At 34.5% G+C, this 21,593-nt stretch overlaps 4 protein-coding genes across 7 annotated transcripts; 2 read left to right on the forward strand and 2 right to left on the reverse strand.

The window, feature by feature from the left end:
- Window positions 341–3,755, forward strand: LOC109231807 (probable serine/threonine-protein kinase DDB_G0278665). The gene is made up of 3 exons (XM_019397444.1): window positions 341–579; window positions 667–867; window positions 3,130–3,755. Exons 1-3 carry the CDS (start codon window positions 537–539, stop codon window positions 3,459–3,461), a joined length of 576 nt encoding a protein of 191 aa, XP_019252989.1. The 5' UTR covers window positions 341–536; the 3' UTR covers window positions 3,462–3,755.
- On the forward strand, window positions 7,517–14,837 carry LOC109231818 (3-epi-6-deoxocathasterone 23-monooxygenase). 2 transcript variants are annotated; one of them, XM_019397452.1, is made up of 8 exons: window positions 7,517–7,880; window positions 8,339–8,663; window positions 10,860–11,009; window positions 11,582–11,830; window positions 12,357–12,446; window positions 12,541–12,726; window positions 12,906–13,027; window positions 14,413–14,837. In XM_019397452.1, exons 1-8 carry the CDS (start codon window positions 7,624–7,626, stop codon window positions 14,510–14,512), a joined length of 1,479 nt encoding a protein of 492 aa, XP_019252997.1. In that variant the 5' UTR covers window positions 7,517–7,623; the 3' UTR covers window positions 14,513–14,837. The 2 variants fall into 2 exon arrangements, with proteins under 2 accessions (XP_019252997.1, XP_019253002.1); XM_019397457.1 differs by lacking the exon at window positions 14,413–14,837 and adding an exon at window positions 13,420–13,629.
- On the reverse strand, window positions 16,110–18,066 carry LOC109242047. Of its 3 annotated transcripts, XR_002070349.1 has the most exons (4): window positions 17,980–18,066; window positions 17,335–17,458; window positions 16,939–17,216; window positions 16,110–16,291 (listed from the first exon to the last, which is right to left on the reverse strand). XR_002070349.1 is itself a non-coding variant. In XM_019408874.1 (3 exons), exons 1-3 carry the CDS (start codon window positions 17,380–17,382, stop codon window positions 16,276–16,278), a joined length of 342 nt encoding a protein of 113 aa, XP_019264419.1. In that variant the 5' UTR covers window positions 17,383–17,705; the 3' UTR covers window positions 16,112–16,275. The 3 variants fall into 3 exon arrangements, 1 of the variants encoding a protein (XP_019264419.1); XM_019408874.1 differs by lacking the exon at window positions 17,980–18,066 and having other exon boundaries at window positions 16,112–16,291; window positions 17,335–17,705; XR_002070348.1 differs by lacking the exon at window positions 17,980–18,066 and having other exon boundaries at window positions 16,116–16,291; window positions 16,939–17,173; window positions 17,335–17,699.
- On the reverse strand, window positions 19,165–20,504 carry LOC109239490 (replication protein A 70 kDa DNA-binding subunit D-like). The gene is made up of 6 exons (XM_019406065.1): window positions 20,361–20,504; window positions 19,991–20,267; window positions 19,792–19,882; window positions 19,609–19,724; window positions 19,433–19,511; window positions 19,165–19,333 (listed from the first exon to the last, which is right to left on the reverse strand). Exons 1-6 carry the CDS (start codon window positions 20,502–20,504, stop codon window positions 19,165–19,167), a joined length of 876 nt encoding a protein of 291 aa, XP_019261610.1.

The following is a 21,593-nucleotide window of genomic DNA, read 5'->3' on the forward strand; positions in this document are numbered from 1 at the left end:
GACCCGACCCATTTTAATACGGATAAAAAACGGGTTAACCGGCGGATAATATGGGTTACCCATATTATCCATGACTTCTTGTATATGATCACTTTTGGGAAAATTCTTAGTCTCCCTAACTTGAGTAATCCCCAATTTGAGGCTTTATAAATGTAAAAGTTAGACCCGTTGGTTACTCATTGGTTATCCATTTTCTAAATGGATAATATGATTTTTATCCATATTTGACCCATTTTTAAAAAATTCATTATCCAACCAATTTTTTAGCGAATAATATGGGCGGTTGGTTAACTGTTTTCTTTGAACCAATTTGCCACCCCTAGGATAGTGGACCTTTTTGGAATTTATCTCGAACAAGGGGCATAATTTAATCAATTATTTTGGCTAAAACGACAACGTCTCGCGTGACTGCGGTAATTTGCCTCAACAAAGGAGAAGAAACGCCGATGACTGAAGAGTGAAGACTGTAATGGTCGATAGCCAATTCCACCAGAGTAAAGAGGAAAAGGTAGAAAGAAAGGAAGGTGTAGCAAATAATGGCTGTATCTCCAAAATTATACGTCAATAAACCTAAAAAAGGTAATCACTATATTATTATCCCTATAATAATCATTTGGAGATCGACATTTCAATTATTAATATCCGTTTTTATATTCTGATTTACAGCGCAGCTGAAGCAACATCAGCAACAACAGGTATCTTCTCCACTACCACCGGCGCCGCCGCCGTCTTCATCGTCGTCGTCGATGGCGTCATCAGCATCTGCGCGCAGTGCGGCTCCACCGCCTCAGCCGCCTAGGGAATCTTTCGTCCGTCGTTATAAGTACCTCTGGCCTATGCTATTGGCTGTCAATTTCTCTATTGGAGGTTCCTACTGCATCTCTGCCCAATGCTCCTTAATTTCAATATAAAGTTCCGAAGTCTATTGACTTTAGACTAGGGCATTGCTGATCGCATTTTTATGGATCTGCTTTATATGTTTTGATTTATTTTTAAGTCCACTATTGTGACGTTATGCTGAAATTTAAAATCCACAGTAAAAACGCAATCAGGTGCTTGTTTTCTTAAGAATAGCTTCAAGCTTTTTATTATGTTAGTAGGCAAATTTCTCAGTCTCTAACTGTTTTCTTTTTGTAAGTCAATCTGAGTAGCTTATATCTCATATAGTCATATTCATCAATGTATAAGAGGTGAGAATTTTAATGCAGATTTATTTGCATTGATGAAAAGTCATGCTAGACATAGGAGGGTAAGAAGCTCTGAGTTTTGACTAGGCAACTTAATGAAATGATACAGGGTTATTCTGCAATACACCTAGAGTAACTATGTCTAAGATTAAGGGGCTGTGCAGATTTTGGGGAAAATGTGGAAATGGGAGAATCCTCCTTTTGTCCTTGAAGTCACTGGTTGTTTTCCTTTCTTTTAGCCCTTCTTGCTCTGTTGTTCTAAATTGGGTTGCTTTGTCTTCATTTTGGTTCTTGTTATGCGTCAGCAAACAAGATTTCCTCTTTTTGCATTCGACAGTTTTATGATTTTTGTAATTTACGCAGCTTAATAATCACAATGTGCAAACAATATACATCTTTTTTACCTTATATTTGTTTGACCATCCCGTATCCGGAACTCACTAGCCCAACTAATCCAAATCCGTGCCAGGTAGGCCTACTAAGGGGGTGACGTGCTCTCTATCAAGAAGTTCTCCATTCTCGGGGCTCGAACCTGCGATCTCTAGTTAAGGGTGGAGGTATCCCGACCATCCCACCCACGCCCCTTGGGGAAATAAACAATTTCCTGTCAAGCCACCATATATTGGTTGTTCTGAATTTTGAATGGTGTGATTCATTTAGAGGCCTAAACCAAAAAAGTTAAAATTTGAACTGACTGATATCTACGACCAGTAATGCGACCACCTTTAGTTTAAAAGCCTTCACCTTTGTCCTTTTGGACGAAAGAAGAAAGAAAATATTTGCATGTAGGGAAGAGAGGAAAGAAGGACGAGGAGGGATCGACTGAAATACTACCCAAGAATGACTGAATACTATACAGTCGAGTATCTGCAATAACAGTGAAAATATACATGGCAATTCTCCTGTAAGCTTTTGTATTTTGTCTCTTCTCTGGAATGTAATCCCTCTTAATTTTGTGCTACCCCATAGACGAGAGAAAACTTAACGAACAGTTCATGCACCATGTTTGTTGCCATCATTATGGAGGAGCGGTCACCTGTGGGGGAGGATCATTTTTATTCTGTTACAGTGCTGATGTAACTTGCAGGGTCAATGGGGTTTGACGATCTTGATTTAAACACGAATGTGTTGAATAGTTTAACCCAGCTGATTAAAACATAGATGGTTTAATCCATCTGATTCGTGAGGATTGAATATAATTTTTAGGACAATCCAAATCTGGTGCATATTATTTTGGTCAAAGTAGGGGATTGTTTCAGAATTGTGACAAGAACTTATGAAAAGCTTAAATTAGCAGTGATGGAAATTCTCAAAAGAGGTACGTCATTGTAAAAGGAACCATAGCCATACTAAATGGTCCACGTGTACAACTGTGCTTTAAGCAACATAGTCATACATTTAAATTGATCTGTATCTTTGTTAAACTAGTTTCAGCAAGGACAGTTATAATTAAGAAACTAGTAGTATTGATTGAATCCATCAAACTTTGTTAAAGCACATTCTTGATTCCCCCTTCTAATTTGGTTGGCTGCTAGTGGAAGTCCTTTGTGTGCTTGCACTATGTATCTTTAGTATATACATGTGACAGTAAGATAAGATATTTAATTCCAAGATAGAGTTGTATATTTGCTTGTGATGAACATTCGACTAATTTGGCTGTGTTAAATGGTCTTGCGCTCTAATTGTCACCAGAAAGAAGTCCGAAAATTGATGTTCCTGGTTATTTGTTTCGACAAGTTAGCGTTCATTGCTTCTTTTCCTGTCTCTTATTTCCACGTTACCCTGTTATCTGTAGAGTATGTTTCTTACTTGTCTTTCCATGTTCACAATCTTGTCGTACCTGTACAGCTGTATGCTGCAGGTCTTTCCGGTTCTCTTTTTTAGAACTCTGCCACTTGCTTTTACCGTCATGGTGCTTCATCTATTTTTGCAATTTGTGTAGCTTACCTTTTCATGAGGACAAAGAAGAAAGATGTAGGAACCGATGAAGGAGAAATACCAGATGTTCCTAGTGCCGCTGTTTCAACAGCAGCTGCTACGGCAGTTAGTGAAAAGGAAAAGGAAGTCACTAAAGAAGTAGCTACTTCACCTTCTGCGCTGCCTGTGGTTGTACGTGAGCCAATACCTGAGAATCAACAGCGTGAACTATTTAAGTGGATGTTGGAAGAAAAGAGAAGAATTAAGCCAAAAGATCACGAGGAGAAAAGGCGCATTGATGAGGAGAAAGCCATTCTCAAGCACTTTATTCGAGCCAAGTCCATTCCAGTTTTGTAGTTTCTGACTCTTGACGAACTTCAATACTCCTGGGCGTGGATGAAAAACTTAATCTTCAGGTTGGACTATTTCATCTTTTTTGTTTTTTCCAAATGCGAGAAGGTGCTGAAGTAATGAATCGAACAACGAATCGATGTCAGATCTCTATCTCCAATTCTTTGGTTTTTCACCAGAAACTTTGTAAATAAATTTGCAGGCTTTAACTATGAATTTTCACTGTCTAGAAGACATCATATAGTTGTTATTGTCTTTATTCTACCTTTACCCAAATTGGAAGACTGCTGTATTACTCTAGTAGAGACTCTGCTTTCAATTAAAAATGTGAACATGGACAAAAGCGTAACATTGCCTCCTATTAAAGGTGGTGCAATGACTCAGAAGACTGTTAGACTTGAAACTTTAAGCAAATCAGCTCCAAGGGACAGAATCCTAACAACCGCAAAAGGGGATTTTAGTTTACACAAATGATCTTGAGTGCATTAAAATATTCTGAGTCAATTTCTTGAGCCACGAGTAAGAGGGTCCCTATTTCCATGTCGTGTTGAATTTGTTAGTCGTTTAGACTAGTACCAAAAATAATTCGATGATACCTGACTGGGAAACTGGAACTTGAAACTTCCTGCTCTCTTCATAATGTGAAAAAAAGACTTAGATGAAATAGATTTTGTATCAATATTTCAACCTTCCATCATAGAGAGTCACGCTATACTATCTCAAGGATTGCACTAATTAAAACAGCTAAAGAAAGAACCCAAAATAAGAAAGTTTTGACAAGTGAAATTTGCTAAGTTGGCTAGTTGCCTCTACTAATTTGAGAATTCCACATTAGAGGTAATTGAAAAAACTAATTACAATACTCTTAGGAACTCGGAGTTACTGATCCTTGAGGATCGATGGGGGTAAAAGAAAAAGAATGTTCAAACAATTCGCGTTAAAAGAACAAAAAAAATCAGCAAAAAAAAAAAAAAAGAAACAAGAAAGTACTCCCTCGAAATAAATTATTTGTTGTTTAAGGTTTTGGCACGCTCAATAAAAATTATTTAATAACTTATAAGGGAAAATTTGTTAAAATTTAATTAATGTCATTTTGATTTCTGAAAGCGATACGTATTTTTAAGATCCGATCAAGTTTGTTTGGCTTAAGCCATAAATAATAAAATAGGTATGTGGTTTGGGTGAGGAATGCCACACAACTTGTCCATTTCCTATAGAGATCCCACAATGCGCATATTGAATCAATAACTGCCGTCTTCAACCATATAATGTTCTAATGCATCAACTTAGTGCATTCAAGAATTCTATTAATTAATCACGAAAAAAGTTCCAATAATAGTATAGTTGCATCAACCAGCTGATACTCTAGTACAGAAGAAATATTCTCCAGCATTTTCAAGCTAAGATTTGGTTTATATATTAACAATTATTCGTATCTAAAGAAGTTAATGGAATGATGACAATAGAATGAAGCACACGCTTACACTATGATTATTAACAAAAATCAGTTAGGCAATTTGAACAATCATGGAAAGAAGGAATTAATGTTGGGGCATGGAACTTAATATTAAATATTCAAAGCCAAAGTCGATGTGGGTCATAAAGATATCAAATACTCCTACTTGCTTGATAACAGTCAAAGGGATATGTTGAAAATCACATTCATATAACTAATACTAATATATATGAGTATTACACTAAAGTACTAAAAGAAGAAAAAAGAAAAGAAGATTAGGTAGTCTTACACCTTTCTTTTTATGAGGTTTGAACGCTCAAATCTCAAGCCTTATTGATTAATCAATATATTCTAGGATAGCTTAATTAGTTACTAATCAGAAACGTATAAATCAAGAAAGGATTGGCGGAGAATGAGATTAGAAGACAAGTTTGGCCATGGTTTGTGGGGTATGAATATGATGATTATGAAAGCGAAAGTGTAATTAGGTTTCTAATTAGAAAAATAAACTCACATGCAAGCACAATTGTGCTCGGCTGAAGAGGGGACGCTTCGTCCAATATTGTGCCTCATATATCATCATGAGCGTAGGGACTTATATTTTTGTTACTAAAATGCTACTAATTTAGAGAGAATATATTATTATACCTTAATAAACTTCTCTCTTTGTACCTACCAAGACTTGATTTAGCTTTATTACATATTTTGGACCATTTAATAAGATATATTGTTTTTTGTTCTTTCCTTATTGTGGATATTTATAAATTATTTGATTAAAGAAGAAGGAAGTAGTTGGCCTTCTAGGATAATATATAGGGTTGGGAAAATGACACTGTATAGTCTCTCTCAAAATAATAACCAAAAAATATATATTTTTTGTATATATATGCATTTTGTAAGTTATATACAAAAATTACACAATTTTGATATACTTTTCGGTTACCAAATATAAATAGTTTCTGACGCGGATTAAAAGTGATAAACCCATATAAGGTTTCCTTCTTGACCATACAATTGTATTGTTTGACCCATTCCATACACAAGCGGCTAGCAGATTAGTACTGGCAACTTCTTTTAACATTTTAATTAGTGTATAATAATTAAAAAAAGAAATTAGTGTATAATTTTGGTGTAGTAAGATCTATCCTAGCCTACTTTCCTTCCAATACAATCATATGCCTAGACTCTTTTAATGATTAGTGCACGTTGATGAGTGATCACTGGATTTATATCACATAATTCTCAGTGATTTACCTAGAGATTGATCCTCCTCACTTTTGGAGTATTCTAGTAAATGGCTATGGCCTATGAGCTATAGAGCCAAGCAAAAATAGTAGTAGCACCTTCTTCTTCTTCTTCTTCTTCTTCTTCTTCTTCTTTTTTTTTTTTTTTTTTTTAAATTCCCTCCCATTTTCACTAGGGGCTGTGCCGCGGTCGGACAGCATATTTTGGATTATAAATTCGGATTTCGAATTTTATAAAATGCAATCCGAATTAAATTTGATCGGATTTTAAAGTTTGGATCGAGTAAATATTTTGAATTTTCGGATCGGATTGTACCCCTTATTAAGGCTACTAGCAAACTAATTTTATCAGCTACAACACTTTTTAAGACTACTGCTATTCACTATTCTATTAAATTGAAAGGGATCAAATATCTTTCATAGCAATAGACAAAAACAAAAGTATAATCCTTTTCTAGACCGACCAGTATCCGCGCAGGTGCTTTTGACCTTGACCGAGTCTTTTCTAGTACGGACCTGGCGGAGTGCTTACATGAGGGTATACCTGGCACGGTTAACCGGAAATTGATGAAAGATTGGTTTGGAAGGATCCAAAACGTGATTAAGGCGTATGATGCCTATACTGGTGAGGTATGCCGCGCAAAATAAAATAAACTGAAATTCCGAACAAATGTCTAATAAAGAAGAGGCATCGTTGTTTGTTGATAGGAAGGAGAGACCCGAGAATGAGAGACACAAAGGTAAGACTTAAGAAAAGCGAAAAGAGCAACCTGAAGAGAGGTTAGAGAGAGACTTCGATATAAACTAAGAAAAGAAGAGTCTAAAGAGAGGAGAATGAAATGAAAAGACTTAACCCTAAAATATAAGTCTAATATTTATACATGTCCATATAATTCGGATTTCGGATCATATTGGATTAAAATTATACCAATCCGAATCCGATCCGAATATCCGAACTTTTAAAAAACCTAACCCATATCCGATACGAATATTCGAAATCCGAAAATCCGAATAGGGCGGATCGGTTCGGATTCTCGGATATCCGATAATGCACAACCCTATTTTCCATACTTCCCCTCCAGTGTGACTCGAATCCAGGACCTAACGATCGTCAATGGAGGTGCTTTACCAACTGAACAAATAGTACCTAATAATTAGTAAGAATATGGTTTAGAGACCATGCATATTATATCCATTTAACTACTAATGAATCATGACTCATCCAACTAAAGCTTCTTAACTCAAGTACACACTTCCAATTATTAGGAATATTATAAGATTCTAAAAAAAAAAAAAAAAAAACTCTTTCTGCTTTTCCCTCCCCACCAATTACCCTACTCCAAACAACAAAAACCACAAAAGCGTGTGCAACGTGCAAACACAACTCACAAATAATACACAACTACAAAACCATTGTCAAAATCATTAGCCAAGATCTAGCAAACATAAGAAAAAAAAAAATTCTCAGATGGATAGTATTACCCTTTGGAATTTGTTAGCAACAGTACTAATCCTCTTCTTAATATCAGCATTAATCATCATTTTTCTCAGGAAATTCATCATTAGCCGTAGAGTGAAACCAACATCATCAATATACAGAAGATCAAGCACAATTCAACTTCCTTTGGGAAATCTTGGATGGCCTATCATCGGAGAAACCCTAGAGTTCATTTCTTGTGCCTACTCTGATTGCCCCGAAAGCTTTATGGACAAGCGTCGTCACATGTAAGTTTTATTTAAATCATACGTTGTTCAGTGTGATTGATACGACCAAAGTTATTTTTGAAAAAAAAACATTTAGAAAATAACTCATTTGTGTAGTTCTTAGTTGGAGAGTGAAAAATATTTCTCGGGAAACATTTTACTAAAGATTGATATTAATATTAGGAAATTGATGTAATTTTTGTACGTATTATTAAAGATTAGTAATAATATCTAAGTGCCAGATATAATGGTGATACGAAGTTAAGAGTTGGGTCGAGTAGTCTTTTCCCTAAAAGCGAGGAAAGTTTTATTGGAGAATATATATTTTTCCTAAAGAATATTTTTTAGCCACCAAACATCAAAAATATTTTCCGTCGTACCAAACACACTAAAATCTTCTCTATTGGGTCATTATGATCAGTCTGTTAATTACTACTATGTAATTTGAATGTTATTTTTGGCTGTGGAAAATTTTGAAGGTATGGAAAAGTGTTCAAGTCACATATATTTGGAAGTCCGACGATAGTTTCAACTGATGCAGAAGTAAATAGAAGTATTCTTCAAAGTGATGCAAAGACTTTTGTGCCTTTCTATCCAAAGTCTCTAACTGAACTAATTGGAAAATCCTCCATATTGCTCATTAATGGAAGTTTGCAAAGGAGAATCCATGGCCTCATTGGAGCTTTTTTCAAGTCTCCTCACGTTAAAGCTCGGATTACTCATGACATGCAGAAATATGTCCAACAATCTATGAATAAATGGCATGAAAATTGCCCCGTCTACATCCAAGACCAAGCTAAAAATGTTAGTTTCCATTGCCTTTTGTCTTATTTTTTCTATCGACATTTTACTTCGTTTTGCACAGGATTTAACGTGGTGTGATAAGATAATCTACTCTACTTTCAGGTTAATAGTCTTAGAGCACGTTTGGCCATGAAATTTTTTTCACTTTTTTTCGAAATAGTGTTTGGCCATAAAATTTTCAATTTTCACTTGAAGATGAATTTTGGAATTTTTTGAAAATTTGAAAAACTTCAAAAAGTTGTTTTTCAAAATTTTCCCTCAGATCACTCATAAAAATTCAAAAACAACCCAAAATTATATTTATGTCCAAACGCAACTCTAATTTTCAAATGCCATTTTCACTTAAAAACTTTTTCATTTTTTTCCGGAATTTTATAATTCTTAGTCCAAACGCCCACTTACTTTAGTTATGTTTTAGGTGAATTGATGATGTAATTTTTGTAAACATTTATAACCGAAGCAGTGCGGCTCAACCCTAAAGCCACTTAGGCCTCATTTGTTTTTTTTTAGATTAAGACGTCTGAATCTGAATACACATCTGAATATCAAGATGTGTATTAAGATTAAGACATCTGAATCTAAATACACATCTGAATATATTAAGATCTGTACTAAGATCTGAATAGAAATAATTAAGACTGTTTGATTTTTAACATCTGAATGTATAAAATTTATCTTTATTTGAAAATTAATAAACATAAAATTCAAATGAAATACTAACTAATCTAATATTCTATCAATAAAATATATAGTTTTAAAATATGATAGTTGTTGGTGGTGATGGCTAACGGGTGAATGCCGACTAGAGGCGGTGGTTGGTGGTAGTTTTGGTTGATGATGGTGGTTCATGCTAGTAGCTAGTAGTGATTGGTAGTGGTGGCGATTAGGATTGAGGATGGTGGTGATAGTTAATAATGTCGGGTGGTGGTAGTAGTTGTGATTAAAGAAGGTGGTGGGTGGGTGGTGGTAGGTTATATTGATGGGTTGTGCCGGCTGTGGTTGTTGATGGTGATAGGGTGGTCAGTTGTGGTAGTTGAGGCGGATGAGTGTTGATTGTGGATGAGAATGATGGTGGTCGGAGTGGTGGGGATAGTAGGTGGTGATGGTCGATAATGGAGGCTATGATTAAGGATGATGGTGGCGGAGGCGGAGGCGGAGGTGGTGGTGGCGGTGGTGGTGGTGGTTGAGTATGGTGGTGGTGGTGGCATGGTGGTAGTTGATAATGGTAGGCGGTGGCGGCAGTTAATAATGAATATATGATAGCATCTTAATGAAATTAAGTCTCTGTTATAGATCTTAATCATACAGACCTATTCAGACCCATTAAGTGGTTGTGAAGTAAAAAAAACAAACACACTTAATGATTAAGATCTGGATAATTAAGATTCAGACTTTAGAAACAAACGCACTTAATGTCTGAGATCTGAATGATTAAGATTCAGACCTCCATTAAGTGCAAACAAATGAGGCCTTAGGCCCCCATAAAATTAAGGCCCCAAATTTACTCAAATTATATATAGTATAAATAATTATGTATTTATTATTAGTGATAAATAAATTAGTTTTAATCATTTGTTGTCAATTTTAAAGTTTATACTAAAAATTGTAGATTATTAAATTTGCATTTTTTCGTATTTTTTATTATTCTTTTTTGTTACCTCACGCATGGTGGATGAGCTCAACTTCTTAATTTGTCTAACTCACTTCAACTTGAATCAATTTTGTTTATAATTATGATTTTGTAGAATCTTCTTCTATTCTTTAAGTGCTTTTTAGACAATTTTTCAATCTTAAGCTAATGAAATTATCAAAAGATTAGATATGAAAAGCATTTCTTAACCTCGAATATCTTTTGAGGCCTCTTTTTAAATTTTCGCTTTAGGCCACATGTAGTGTTGAGCCGCCTCTGAACTGAAGAAGTATAAAAATGAAGTTATAGGTGTGTAAAAAGACGACTATAGTCCGGCTAAATCGTTGTCCAAAGCTTTTCCTACATTGAAAAATAATGATTATGACCTTAATCGTGGGTTTATGCTAAATTGGATGAATTATGTTGTTAGTAAAAGTGGAGTCATTTGTAATAATTATGTATACATAATTTCTTATGTTATAGTAATTATAATGTGTCTCTAATTCCAACTTTGATTATTTATCACGTTTTTATTTAACCTTTTATTGTTTTTTTGGTACATTCAGATTGCTTTCCAAGTATTAGTCAAAGCGTTGATTGGAATAGATCAAGGTGACCAATTGGAGTTTTTAAAGACTCAATTTCAAGAATTCATAGCTGGTCTTATGTCTTTGCCAATAAATATCCCTGGAAGCAGACTTCACCGTTCTTTACAGGCAAGTTGTGCTAATTTACTTTCATTGTTGGTGTGTCAATTAATCTTGGGCAGGTTAAAATGAGCCGAGTCAATAAATATATTGGATAATGACCTGTTTACAAGTTACTTGGCTGAGACGGACTGGGTCAATAATTAAGATGGGCTAAAATTTGAGTCAACCCAACCCGCCCAACTCTTTTTAAGCTTAAATTAATATGTGTTATTTTCTTATAAATTGCTTAATTCAAATAAGACTTTTTATTTTATTTTGTTGTGGTCGTATATAACATATCAAACAAAAAATAATTATTTTAAAGATATTTAAGCAAAGTTACTCATGGATTAATTTATGCTAGTATCAACCCAATTTTAGATGGGCTAAGACAAGTTTAGCCAAGATGGACTGAGTTCAACAAATAAGTGGGTCAATGACCGACCCAACCTTGGGCGGGTTGGGCGGACTAAATGGCTATGGTCTCAAATTACCACCCTAATACGACGATATTTGACTGAACGCAAAAATTACTAGTAACAAAATTTAATTTTTTCATGTTACAACGGAATCTTGAATTGCTAATTATCTTTTTTCAGGCGAAAAAGAGAATGGTGAAATTGATCCAAAGAATAATCCAAGAAAAGAGGGACAGGAGTAGTATTTCAACAGTAAGTGAAGATGTAGCTGATGTTTTGCTAAATAATACAAGTGAAGAACTAACAGATGATTTAATATCGGATAATATGATTGATTTGATGATACCTGGAGAAGATTCAGTTCCAGTGCTTATAACTCTTGCCATAAAATACCTTTCAGATTGCCCTGCTGCCCTCCAACAATTGACGGTATGTAGTACTTTCTAGCAAAGAATTTTTACATTATTAGTACGATTTAATCGGTTATATTAGGTTATTATTAAATTTTTCAGGTTACTAATATACTCTATCAAACTTAACCGACAATATCTACTTTTTATAAAATTATTTCATTTGAAGGGAAGTCTTGGCGTAACTGGTAAAGTTGTTGTCATGATCAGGAAGTCACGGGTACGAGGTGTAGAAACAACCTCTTGCAAAACGCAAAGTAATGTTACCTACAATAAACCCTTGTGGTCCAGCCTTTCCCCAGCACATAGCGGGACTTAGTGCAGCGAGCTGCCTTTTTTTTTTTTTTTCCTACTGTATAAGTTAAATTATATATCACACGACAAAAAACTGACTTATCAACACCTTTTTATTTTTTCGCATTTTTTATTGCTAACAATGATTAATGAGAATGACGTGTACTTGATTGTAGTTCTTTTGATCAATGGCAATTATTTTCCATTTAATTATTACTAGAATTATTTTTTAATTCCATGGCGGTTTACAGGAGGAGAACCTGATATTAAAGAGGCTGAAAGGGAAGCAAGGAGAAACACTAGTGTGGAGCGATTATTTATCCTTACCATTTACACAAAACGTAAGATAATGATAATAATTCAACTTTTCCGTGTAATAAAAATAATTTTGTCGTAATAAAGAAACTGATGAATAATAAATTTTGTTTTTTGTAGGTGATATCAGAGACATTAAGAATGGGAAACATAATAATAGGGGTAATGAGAAAAGCAGTGAAAGATGTGGAGATAAAAGGATATTTAATTCCTAAAGGATGGTGTGCTTTGGCATATTTTAGATCAGTCCATCTTGATAATAATCTCTATGATTTCCCATTCCAGTTCAATCCCTGGCGCTGGCAAGTAAGCACAAACAAATTAGTATATTTAAATCTTGTTTTCTAAATTACACTTATCGCGCGCAGGGAACAACGTCTTTTTTGGAGAAATGTTATTTTACATTGATTTAACTTATATACATGGATGATATAAAAGACGATGATGTGACTTGAATTTAAACTTTTGTAACATGATAATTACAGAACAAAGAAACGAACAACTATAACTTCACACCATTTGGAGGTGGACAAAGGTTGTGCCCTGGGCTTGACCTTGCTAGGCTCGAAGCTTCTATCTTCCTCCACCACTTTACTACTCAATTCAGGTATACTTTTTACTGTCGATTAATTTTAATTAAGCATACAAATTGACGACAATCATGAAATTGTCCAAAATAATGCTGTTATATATGCTGATTTAGCTTGTTTGGCACTGATATCTAATTGTTTTTTATTTATTCCAAAACTTTTGCGGCATGTTCAGTACGGATTCTATGTTTGGAAAGTTGATAAGTTAATTCGTATAGATGTATATTTGCCTGGTGCCTACCTAAATCGGAAGCAGTTAAAGATGATAGAGATAACAAAACTTCTTAAGAAAATATCTTGAGAACTCTATGATCGAATTAGGTCTTTTACTACCAATCACAAGTTTCAATTATGAATTGTACCACACTAACAATAAAAGCTGAATTTTGGTTAATTATATTGTATGCAGGGGTGTCAAATAGGCGGGTCAAAATGTGTTGAGTCAATAATTGGGCGGATTATGACCCATCCAAAAATTACTTGGACTAAGATGGGTTGGGCCAAGATGGGCTAAAATTTGGGTCATAGCCCAACCCGCCCAACTCTTATCAAGCTTTGCTTAATATGTGTTGTTTTCTTATGAATTGTATAATTACTAAATAAGACTTTTTTTTATGGTCATATATAACGTATTCAACAAAAAAAAGTTATTTCTAAGATATTTTAATAAAGTTATTCATGAATCAATTTGGGCTAAAAATTAACCCAACTTTAAATGGTTTGAGATGAGTTGGATCAAGATGGATTGAGTTCAATAAATGGGCGATTCAATAACCAGTCCAACCTTGGGAGGGTCATTTGGGCTTGAGCCAAATGGTTGATTTTTAAAAATAGCCAGATTTACAACTGGTCGTTCAAAAATAGCCCAATTTCAAAAGTAATCGAAATTTAGCCACTTTTTATGTAAAGATAAATCTGAGCGAAAACACTGTTCAAAACCCGGAAAATACTCCAGTATATTATGCTTGAGTTCCAGCATAAGTATACTTGAACTCCAGCATATTATACTGGAGTTCCAGGATAGTATGCTGGAACTCCAGCATAATATGATGGAGTTCTAGCATAAATACACTAGAACTCAAGCATAATATACTGGAGTTCCAGCAAGTATAATGGTCCAGTATAATATACTGGAGTTTAGAGCACTAGTGCTCCAGTCTCCAGTATGTTATACTGGAGCCAGCAAAGTATACCGGTCCAGCATAATATGCTGGAGTTCATACACAAGTGCACCGAACTCCAGTATATTATGCTGGACCGGTCTCTATTGCAGCAAAACTATGGCTATTTTTCATTGACTTTGTAAACGCTGGCTATTTTTGATTGACCAGTCCGAAAACTGGCTATACCGTGAAATTTTGGCAAATTTAACATGTATGCATGTAAAATTACATAATTGCAGGTGGGTGGCTGAGGAGGATTCCATTATCAACTTTCCAACAGTAAGAATGAAGAGGGGAATGCCAATTTGGATTAAAAGGAGAGAGCAGACGACAGAGTAGCCACTCAATTAGTAAAGAAAACATCATGGGACAACATCAACACGTTAGAAGAACTCTAACACATTAAAAGATTGACAAGTACAACGTAACGAATTATACTAGAGAAAAAGCAGCTGGTTTTGCAACACACGTGTGGAGGGACATTTAATTTGTCCTTTTATTATGAATTTTTGCACACATATATATACTCCAGTATTTAGATTTATACTTTTGTTGGGACCCCATTAGACATTTCCACTGATTTTACTTGTTTTCCACTCTCATATTCCACCTCTTATCTGTAATTTGTACAAATGCTATATATTTAAAAAAGAAAAGGTGACCAAAAGGGACAATCAATTAATGACTATAAACTAAATATTTTATATATATTATTTGGACCTATAAGCAGCTATCACTTTCCATCTATGACGTTAAAATATCATGGTATAGCCAGTTTTCACACTGGTCAATGAAAAATAGCCAGCGTTTATCAAGTCAATGAAAAATAGCCACTATTTTGCTGCAACAGGGACCGGTCCAGTATAATATACGAGAGTTCTGGTGCATTTGTGTACGAACTCCAGCATATTATGCTGGACCGGTATACTTTGCTAACTCCTGTAAAATTTGCGGGAGACTGGAGCACCAGTGCTCCAAACTCCAGTATATTATACTGGACAATTATACTTGCTGGAACTCCCGTAAAATTTGCGGGAGTTCCAGCATAATTATGCTTGAACTCCCGTAAAATTTGCGGGAGTTCCAGCATACTTATGCTGGAACTCCCGTAAAATTTGCGGGCGTATTTTTCCGGATTTTGAACAGTGTTTTCGCTCAGATTTAAAGTGGCTAAATTTCGATGACTTTTGAAACTTGGCTATTTTTCAACGACCAGTGGTAAATCTGGCTATTTTTGAATTTCTCCCATCTATGACTCTACTAGATAATGTTGCCCATGCTTTGCATGGGCCCAACAAAATTATAGTGTAAACTTATTTTTATTTGTCACAAAAGATTAGCAGATAATTTTGATGATAGTGGTGTTTATATGTGCAGTAGCGAAAGAAAGGTAAATGTAAATCTACATGATGACCTGGAGTGCAATAACTTTGTAGTTACTGCTAGAATTACAATTCTATTTGTATATCTATCTTGAGATTACATAGCTAAAAAATTAAAAATTTCTTTAGTTAGCTTTCTAGAGTAATGTTGAACCACTTGTTTGCAGAAGAAAAAGAAGAAGAAGCTAGTAATACATGGTACAAAAATCTTGATTCAAATAACCTTTGAAAACAAATCCATTTGTTTAGCTCTTTGTAATCACGTCGAAGCTCATTTAAATCTCCAGGAATTTCCACAAGCCATAAGAGATTGTAACGAAGCATCCGAAATCGAAAATAACCTCTCAAAACAGAGGAAATCCTTCTGTTTAGCTCTTTGTTATGATGCCGAAGCCCATTATACATCTATAATTCTTTTGTTAAATAGTAAAAGTAGACATCAGTAGTATAAAAGTAAACACCATGGGATAAACGTCGCAAACTTTCGGAAATGTACATGGATCCTAATTATAAGATGTTATTATACAATATCTGGAGGCCGCTCCAAGATCCAAAAAATAATACCAATTGCCTTCAAAAACATAGGCATACACTACTGACAACTATTTAGGCAAAAAATGTGGAACATTTTGTTAAGGCGGCCAACTATCTAAACCTTGTTAAAAGATCGGTATGATCTGTCAAAATGTCTCTGTACATCGCATACCATTTCAGCGAACATCACTGCCTTGACAATCTGTACAAATAAAGAGAGATTTTATTTTCATATTTGAAACATTACGTTTAACACTTCCAAACAGATCCCACGAAACTGCATAAGTCAACCTATCCAAACATCTCACTCTCAATAACAACAAAATATGTATCTGTAATGGGACATATCCATGGTTATTCTTGTGGGATGTTAGCTGCCTCACTGAAGCCGGCATAGAGGTGGGTAACACTAAATATGACGTTTTTCTTGTATTGTGATAACTCAACTTACCTCCCAAAGAGAGCTTTAGCGGTACATACATTACATGGTGACATAAAATGGTTATGTAAGTGATTTGTCAGTATATAAAAAATCAAGGAGAATAGATATCTCACCAGGCATTTCAAAATTTTATGAGACCAAAAAGGAAGCCAAAATTTAATCAAGAAACTTATGCAGGAAAAAAAATATCTCGACTCCTTACATGTGCAGCTAAAAGGTCTAAGTTGTCCAGCTTTAAAATAAACTATTGCATGATTTTCAGCATCTAAATCAATTCATTCTCCTTAGCAAACACTACTTTTTTTTTAATATCTCGAAATGGAACACCATTTTGAAAGACAAAACAAATCCTGAAACAAATATCATAAAAAATTGTATGGATGAGAGCAGTATGCAAATATTCTAACCTTGACTGCGGCTTTAGTAGAGTACTTGGTTCCCTTTTCCGTTTCTTAGTTGCTTTTGCATTAGTCCCAAGTATTGACTCTTCTTCCATAATTCTCTCGGCATCACCCACAGATGCTGACTCTTCTGGTAGAAACATGGTTGGTTTTTCAGTGTATGATAAAAGGACCAGAGAACCTGCATTTTTGTCTGGTGTTCTGGATGATGACCTTTGTAGTTGAATTCTGAACAGTTTATCTGCAAGTAGTTGATTGATATGGGCAACAGGGAATAACTCATTCTGCAAACAGATAGGAAAAACAATGGACTTGTCAAAGCTTATGTTTATGTGTTAACTATCGAAGTATTATATTAACTTTGTTGGCTTATGTTAACTGCAATGTTGTATATGTATGTACCTTAATGTTGATGATATCGTATATTTGTTCAGCTGTCGTTGACAACATCCTTTCGCCCAAGCCTTCAGACACTGTTGCTGTCGTCGTGCCTGTTTCATCTGTAATTTCTACCTCAAAGTGGCACCTATGATGTGGTTTTACAGTTCAATTGAAAATATAGAGACACTACAAATTCCAAAACAGTTCTGTAATTACAATATTTATATATCATTAAAAGTATCACACTTTACACCACAAATAAATCGAGTTAAAAGATAACAGATAGATTGAACAGAACACAAACTCATTGACCTATTAACAATTAGGTCAAGGCTTTACGTTTCTATGATTCGCACAAAGTAACATATAAGAAATCAGGTAGGAAAACTAATAGCTTTAACTTATTTCAGGCATAACTTTTACAATAATAGAAGCCTGAACATTTGAGTTTTCTCTGTAGCTATTCAAAAGTCAGGACATGAAAACTATTGGAACAAAAAAGGAAAGAAAACTCTTTCGGATAGTGAAAAGAGGGTGAAAGTAATCAGAGTTTAACTGAAACTCATTGGTCTATTCATAACTTGGCCAAAGCTTTACTTTGACAAAGTTCCATAAGTCAGAAATAGAGAAACATATAATAAACAAGGTAAAAATCAAATAAAATACTTGTAACTGCAAATGCTAGCAGAAGAAATGCAGTAGTTTGTGCCTCTGCCTTTGTTTTCTTCTGCCGTTAGAATAGCGTTAGTTGTGGTTAAAGAAAGCTACAGTTTGTTTTTGTTTAGCTCATTGCCTGTGCTCTAGTGAGCTTAAATGAGTTTTCAGCTATAGTGCATCCCAAAATATCGCAAAGTGGTTATCAACGTGTATGCATAAGAAAAACAAAAGAACATGGAAAAAGCCTTGAGGGGTGATATTATCACATTTTTAAGAAAAACTGGCTACTTTGACTTTTGAGGCGACACAGATTATTAATGCACACAGTATTAAATATTGTCAGTGACATCATCTTATTAGTAGCGGTTGTTACCTTGGAATTAACATTCGTGGTAGCCTGCAGTTTATGCATTGAATCTCCCTTTTTATTTTGCTCCGAACAAGATGGTTACATTCAGAACAACGTAGCAGATAAAATCGTTGGAAATGCTCAGGTAGCGAAATTTCTCCTTCCGCGTAAAAAATTTCTGCCTACAAAGTGTAAATAATGAAACAAGTCGTCAGGTTTATTTTTTTTATAATATAAGCAATGGAACTTGCTAAATCATCAATTGTTAATTGCATATAATTTCCAGTGACGAAATAATACAAAGTTGCATATTAGAGGAACAATATTGTAGCTTGTATTGAGTAATAAGATACTGTAAGATGCCTATAGTAACAGGAGAGATCAAAAGGGCGGATCAACCTGAACACTTGATAATATTCTTATTAACATATGGAAAATGTAGGATTTGTATGAAGCACATAACTACAATCCCAAAACTCAATTCTAGCAAGATAATTAGTCTGCCATAATTAACAGTAAGTAAGCAGCCATAGTTGAAGTTGTAAGCTTCCGGTATATATCTATTTGATTAACATGTGTTCAATATGGTCAGCAAGTAAGAAAAATAACATATGTGGTAATTTGGAACTACAGAACCTAACAAAATTCCAAAAAAAGGTAAACAACATAAGAGGATCTATTTGATAGGTAGTTGAATTTTAGCGTAAGAGTTTATTCCAAAAATTTATACTCTAATATTGTTTAGACCATAATGTTATTGGGCTGACACGAATAGTAGCATATTAGAACATATTTAACAGTTATCCATATTGTATAAAAGATACATGGTGTGGCACACTGGAGGTTTAACAGTTATCCATATTGTAATTTACTGAACTCACACTGGAGGTTTGAGTAGCAATAGATAAAACAGATAATATTTCATCGTCAACAGCTACAAGATTAAGCGATGAAGCTGACTCCGCTGAACTCTTCACTGTGTATTCGATTAACATTTCTTTGTTCTCATCTACCCTGTAATTCGCACAGGAAATGTCAGACAATTTTTTTTTCACAGAAAAAATTATAATTGAATAATGATGTGATACATTTTAAGCACAGTTTGTATTGTACCAATTCCGTAATTCAGTTGCTTGCACATATAGGGGATTGATTAAGATTGTTGAGTTGTATCTTGTTGCCAAACGGGAAACTGTGTATGCAAATTTTGTTAATAACCAACGCGGAACCATTATCCATATGTAAAAATAGGAACTTCATGAACTTACCACCATGGTATGTTGTGGTACCTATCCGTTTCGCGAGAATAACAGGATATTCTTGAAGTTGCCTCACTTGTCTCGGTAACTCAATTCCTTCATTGCTTGCCAAATCTTCCCATATAGTGAAGAAAAGAGGTTTCTTCCTGTACATGTACTTTTATAAGTGTCAGTTAGAGATTTTGTTATGTAACAGAAAATTAAATGAGTCACGTATTGTCCATAACTATGGCCTCTTGAAATCTCTTAGTCTGATCAGCGGTGTATTGCATTGCACCACAGTTTGCCATTACAGCTAGTAGATCTGTTGTTATAAATAAAAAACAAATGTAGGTAAAACCAATATACTTGCATTGACCATGGGTCCGAAGCAATTAAGCTCTTATAAAGCATAGGGTTATTTGAAACATACCAAATTCAACACCAGAAGGCTGTTGTTCAACGTCGGCGAACGAAATCACACTCAGTCTCGACGGAGGAGGTAACGGTACCTCCTTTTCATTAGTTTTTGGGATAGACTCAACAATAGTGAATCTGTCAACGATACACTCAAACTGGCCAATATGTAGTGAATAAGGCTGCGGATATCTAACCTTCGCAGTTGAAATCAGATATGTCTCAAAAAGGCCGAACAAGTTATCACATCGTTTAATGTCGTCACCATAGAGTATTACACAAATTTGTTCCTCCTACAGTGTTATCAAGAATGATAACGCAGTAATTATTGGAAGAGTACAAGTGAGAAGATGTTATGTTACAATTATGGTTGTAACGTGACTTACGTTTACATCCTGGACAATTATTGTCTGAAAATGAACTTGCTGATCTCTACTGTCTCGCGGCCGAAATTTATCTACAGTTTGGACTTTACAAGTCCATTCTGTAGTTAGTGGTGTAATTTCACTGATACTAAGTCTTTCTTCCATTTTCTCAATATAACCTGTATATTGATAAGTGTAAAATTGTAAGAACAAATCCTAGGATTAAACACAAACCAAGAAGCACAACCAAATATTTTAAGAAACAATAATCAACCTATTCAAACAAATAAGTTAACACTTCAGGAAAACATAAATAAGCTTATAGAAGAAAGATAGATAAATATTTGAGGCACAATAATGTTTTGACATATATTCTGAAAAAGAGAACAACATATTGTATGAAGAAAAATGGAAGAAGTTCTGTTCTTGGTATCACTAAAATTTCATAGTAAATTGTTTCACATACAGAACTGAAAATAACATATTATTCAAAGCAACAGTAGAGAAAAGCATATAAAGTGATTTAGATGTATAATCAGTCCAAAATTTCTCAAAAAGCATAATCAGTAAAACCCAAAATTGACTAATTAACATACGACACTGTGCTAGCACTGGGGAAACCCCAAATAACAAGCAGCAATGACATCGATAAAATTCAACATTGAAGGGGAACGTACAGATTTTTTCCGTAAAATCGAAAGTAGCGACCAAATTGCTATCAAAACAGCAAAGAACTTACAATAATTTAAAACAAACTCATAAATTACAGTGATAACAAATTATTCACTCACTTGAAAGTTGAAACAAAGAAGAAAGCAGAGGATGAAGTAGTAGAATGCAGATAGAGAAAAACAAAGAAGATAAATAGATAGAGATAGAGAGTGACTTATCTGTCATACAAAAGCGCCGCAGACTTCTTGTATTTGCACCAGCTGTAAAGTTGATTCACACACGTTAGCTTTCAGCCAAATTTAGGAGCAATATGAAATGACCAGAATACCCTTTAGCAGCAAGCACACATGACGACCTTCAGCTGCTTCTCTCGCTCTTCTATATATTAGTAAAGTAATGTATATTTTAAAGTTAGTTTTAGGATTTATTTTAGCTTTTGGGAATAAACATATCCACGTCTTTTTGGATCCGAAATTATTTGAAAATTATTTCAAATAACAAAGGTTTATCAAATGGCCAATTATTTCAACTTCAAACTTGAAATATAGAATCTGAAATTTGAAGAAAAAGTTTGAGGATTTT

Source organism: Nicotiana attenuata, chromosome 1 (assembly GCF_001879085.1).
Source record: "Nicotiana attenuata strain UT chromosome 1, NIATTr2, whole genome shotgun sequence".
Classification (NCBI taxonomy): Eukaryota; Viridiplantae; Streptophyta; class Magnoliopsida; order Solanales; family Solanaceae; genus Nicotiana; species Nicotiana attenuata.

Bases quoted from the DNA above. Each gene is read 5' to 3' on its own strand.
- LOC109231807 (XM_019397444.1), top strand. From the start codon at position 537: ATGGCTGTATCTCCAAAATTATACGTCAATAAACCTAAAAAAG. The intron at 580-666 runs GTAATCACTATA...TCTGATTTACAG, and splicing joins CGTCAATAAACCTAAAAAAG to CGCAGCTGAAGCAACATCAG. The intron at 868-3,129 runs GTTCCTACTGCA...CAATTTGTGTAG, and splicing joins TGTCAATTTCTCTATTGGAG to CTTACCTTTTCATGAGGACA.
- LOC109231818 (XM_019397452.1), top strand. From the start codon at position 7,624: ATGGATAGTATTACCCTTTGGAATTTGTTAGCAACAGTACTAATCCTC. The intron at 11,010-11,581 runs GCAAGTTGTGCT...ATCTTTTTTCAG, and splicing joins GACTTCACCGTTCTTTACAG to GCGAAAAAGAGAATGGTGAA. The intron at 13,028-14,412 runs GTATACTTTTTA...ACATAATTGCAG, and splicing joins CACTTTACTACTCAATTCAG to GTGGGTGGCTGAGGAGGATT.
- LOC109242047 (XM_019408874.1), bottom strand. From the start codon at position 17,382: ATGTTGTCAACGACAGCTGAACAAATATACGATATCATCAACATTAAG. The intron at 17,217-17,334 runs GTACATACATAT...ATCTGTTTGCAG, and splicing joins ACGATATCATCAACATTAAG to AATGAGTTATTCCCTGTTGC.
- LOC109239490 (XM_019406065.1), bottom strand. From the start codon at position 20,504: ATGGAAGAAAGACTTAGTATCAGTGAAATTACACCACTAACTACAGAA. The intron at 19,725-19,791 runs GTGACTCATTTA...GTACATGTACAG, and splicing joins GCCATAGTTATGGACAATAC to GAAGAAACCTCTTTTCTTCA. The intron at 19,334-19,432 runs GTACAATACAAA...TGCGAATTACAG, and splicing joins GCAACTGAATTACGGAATTG to GGTAGATGAGAACAAAGAAA.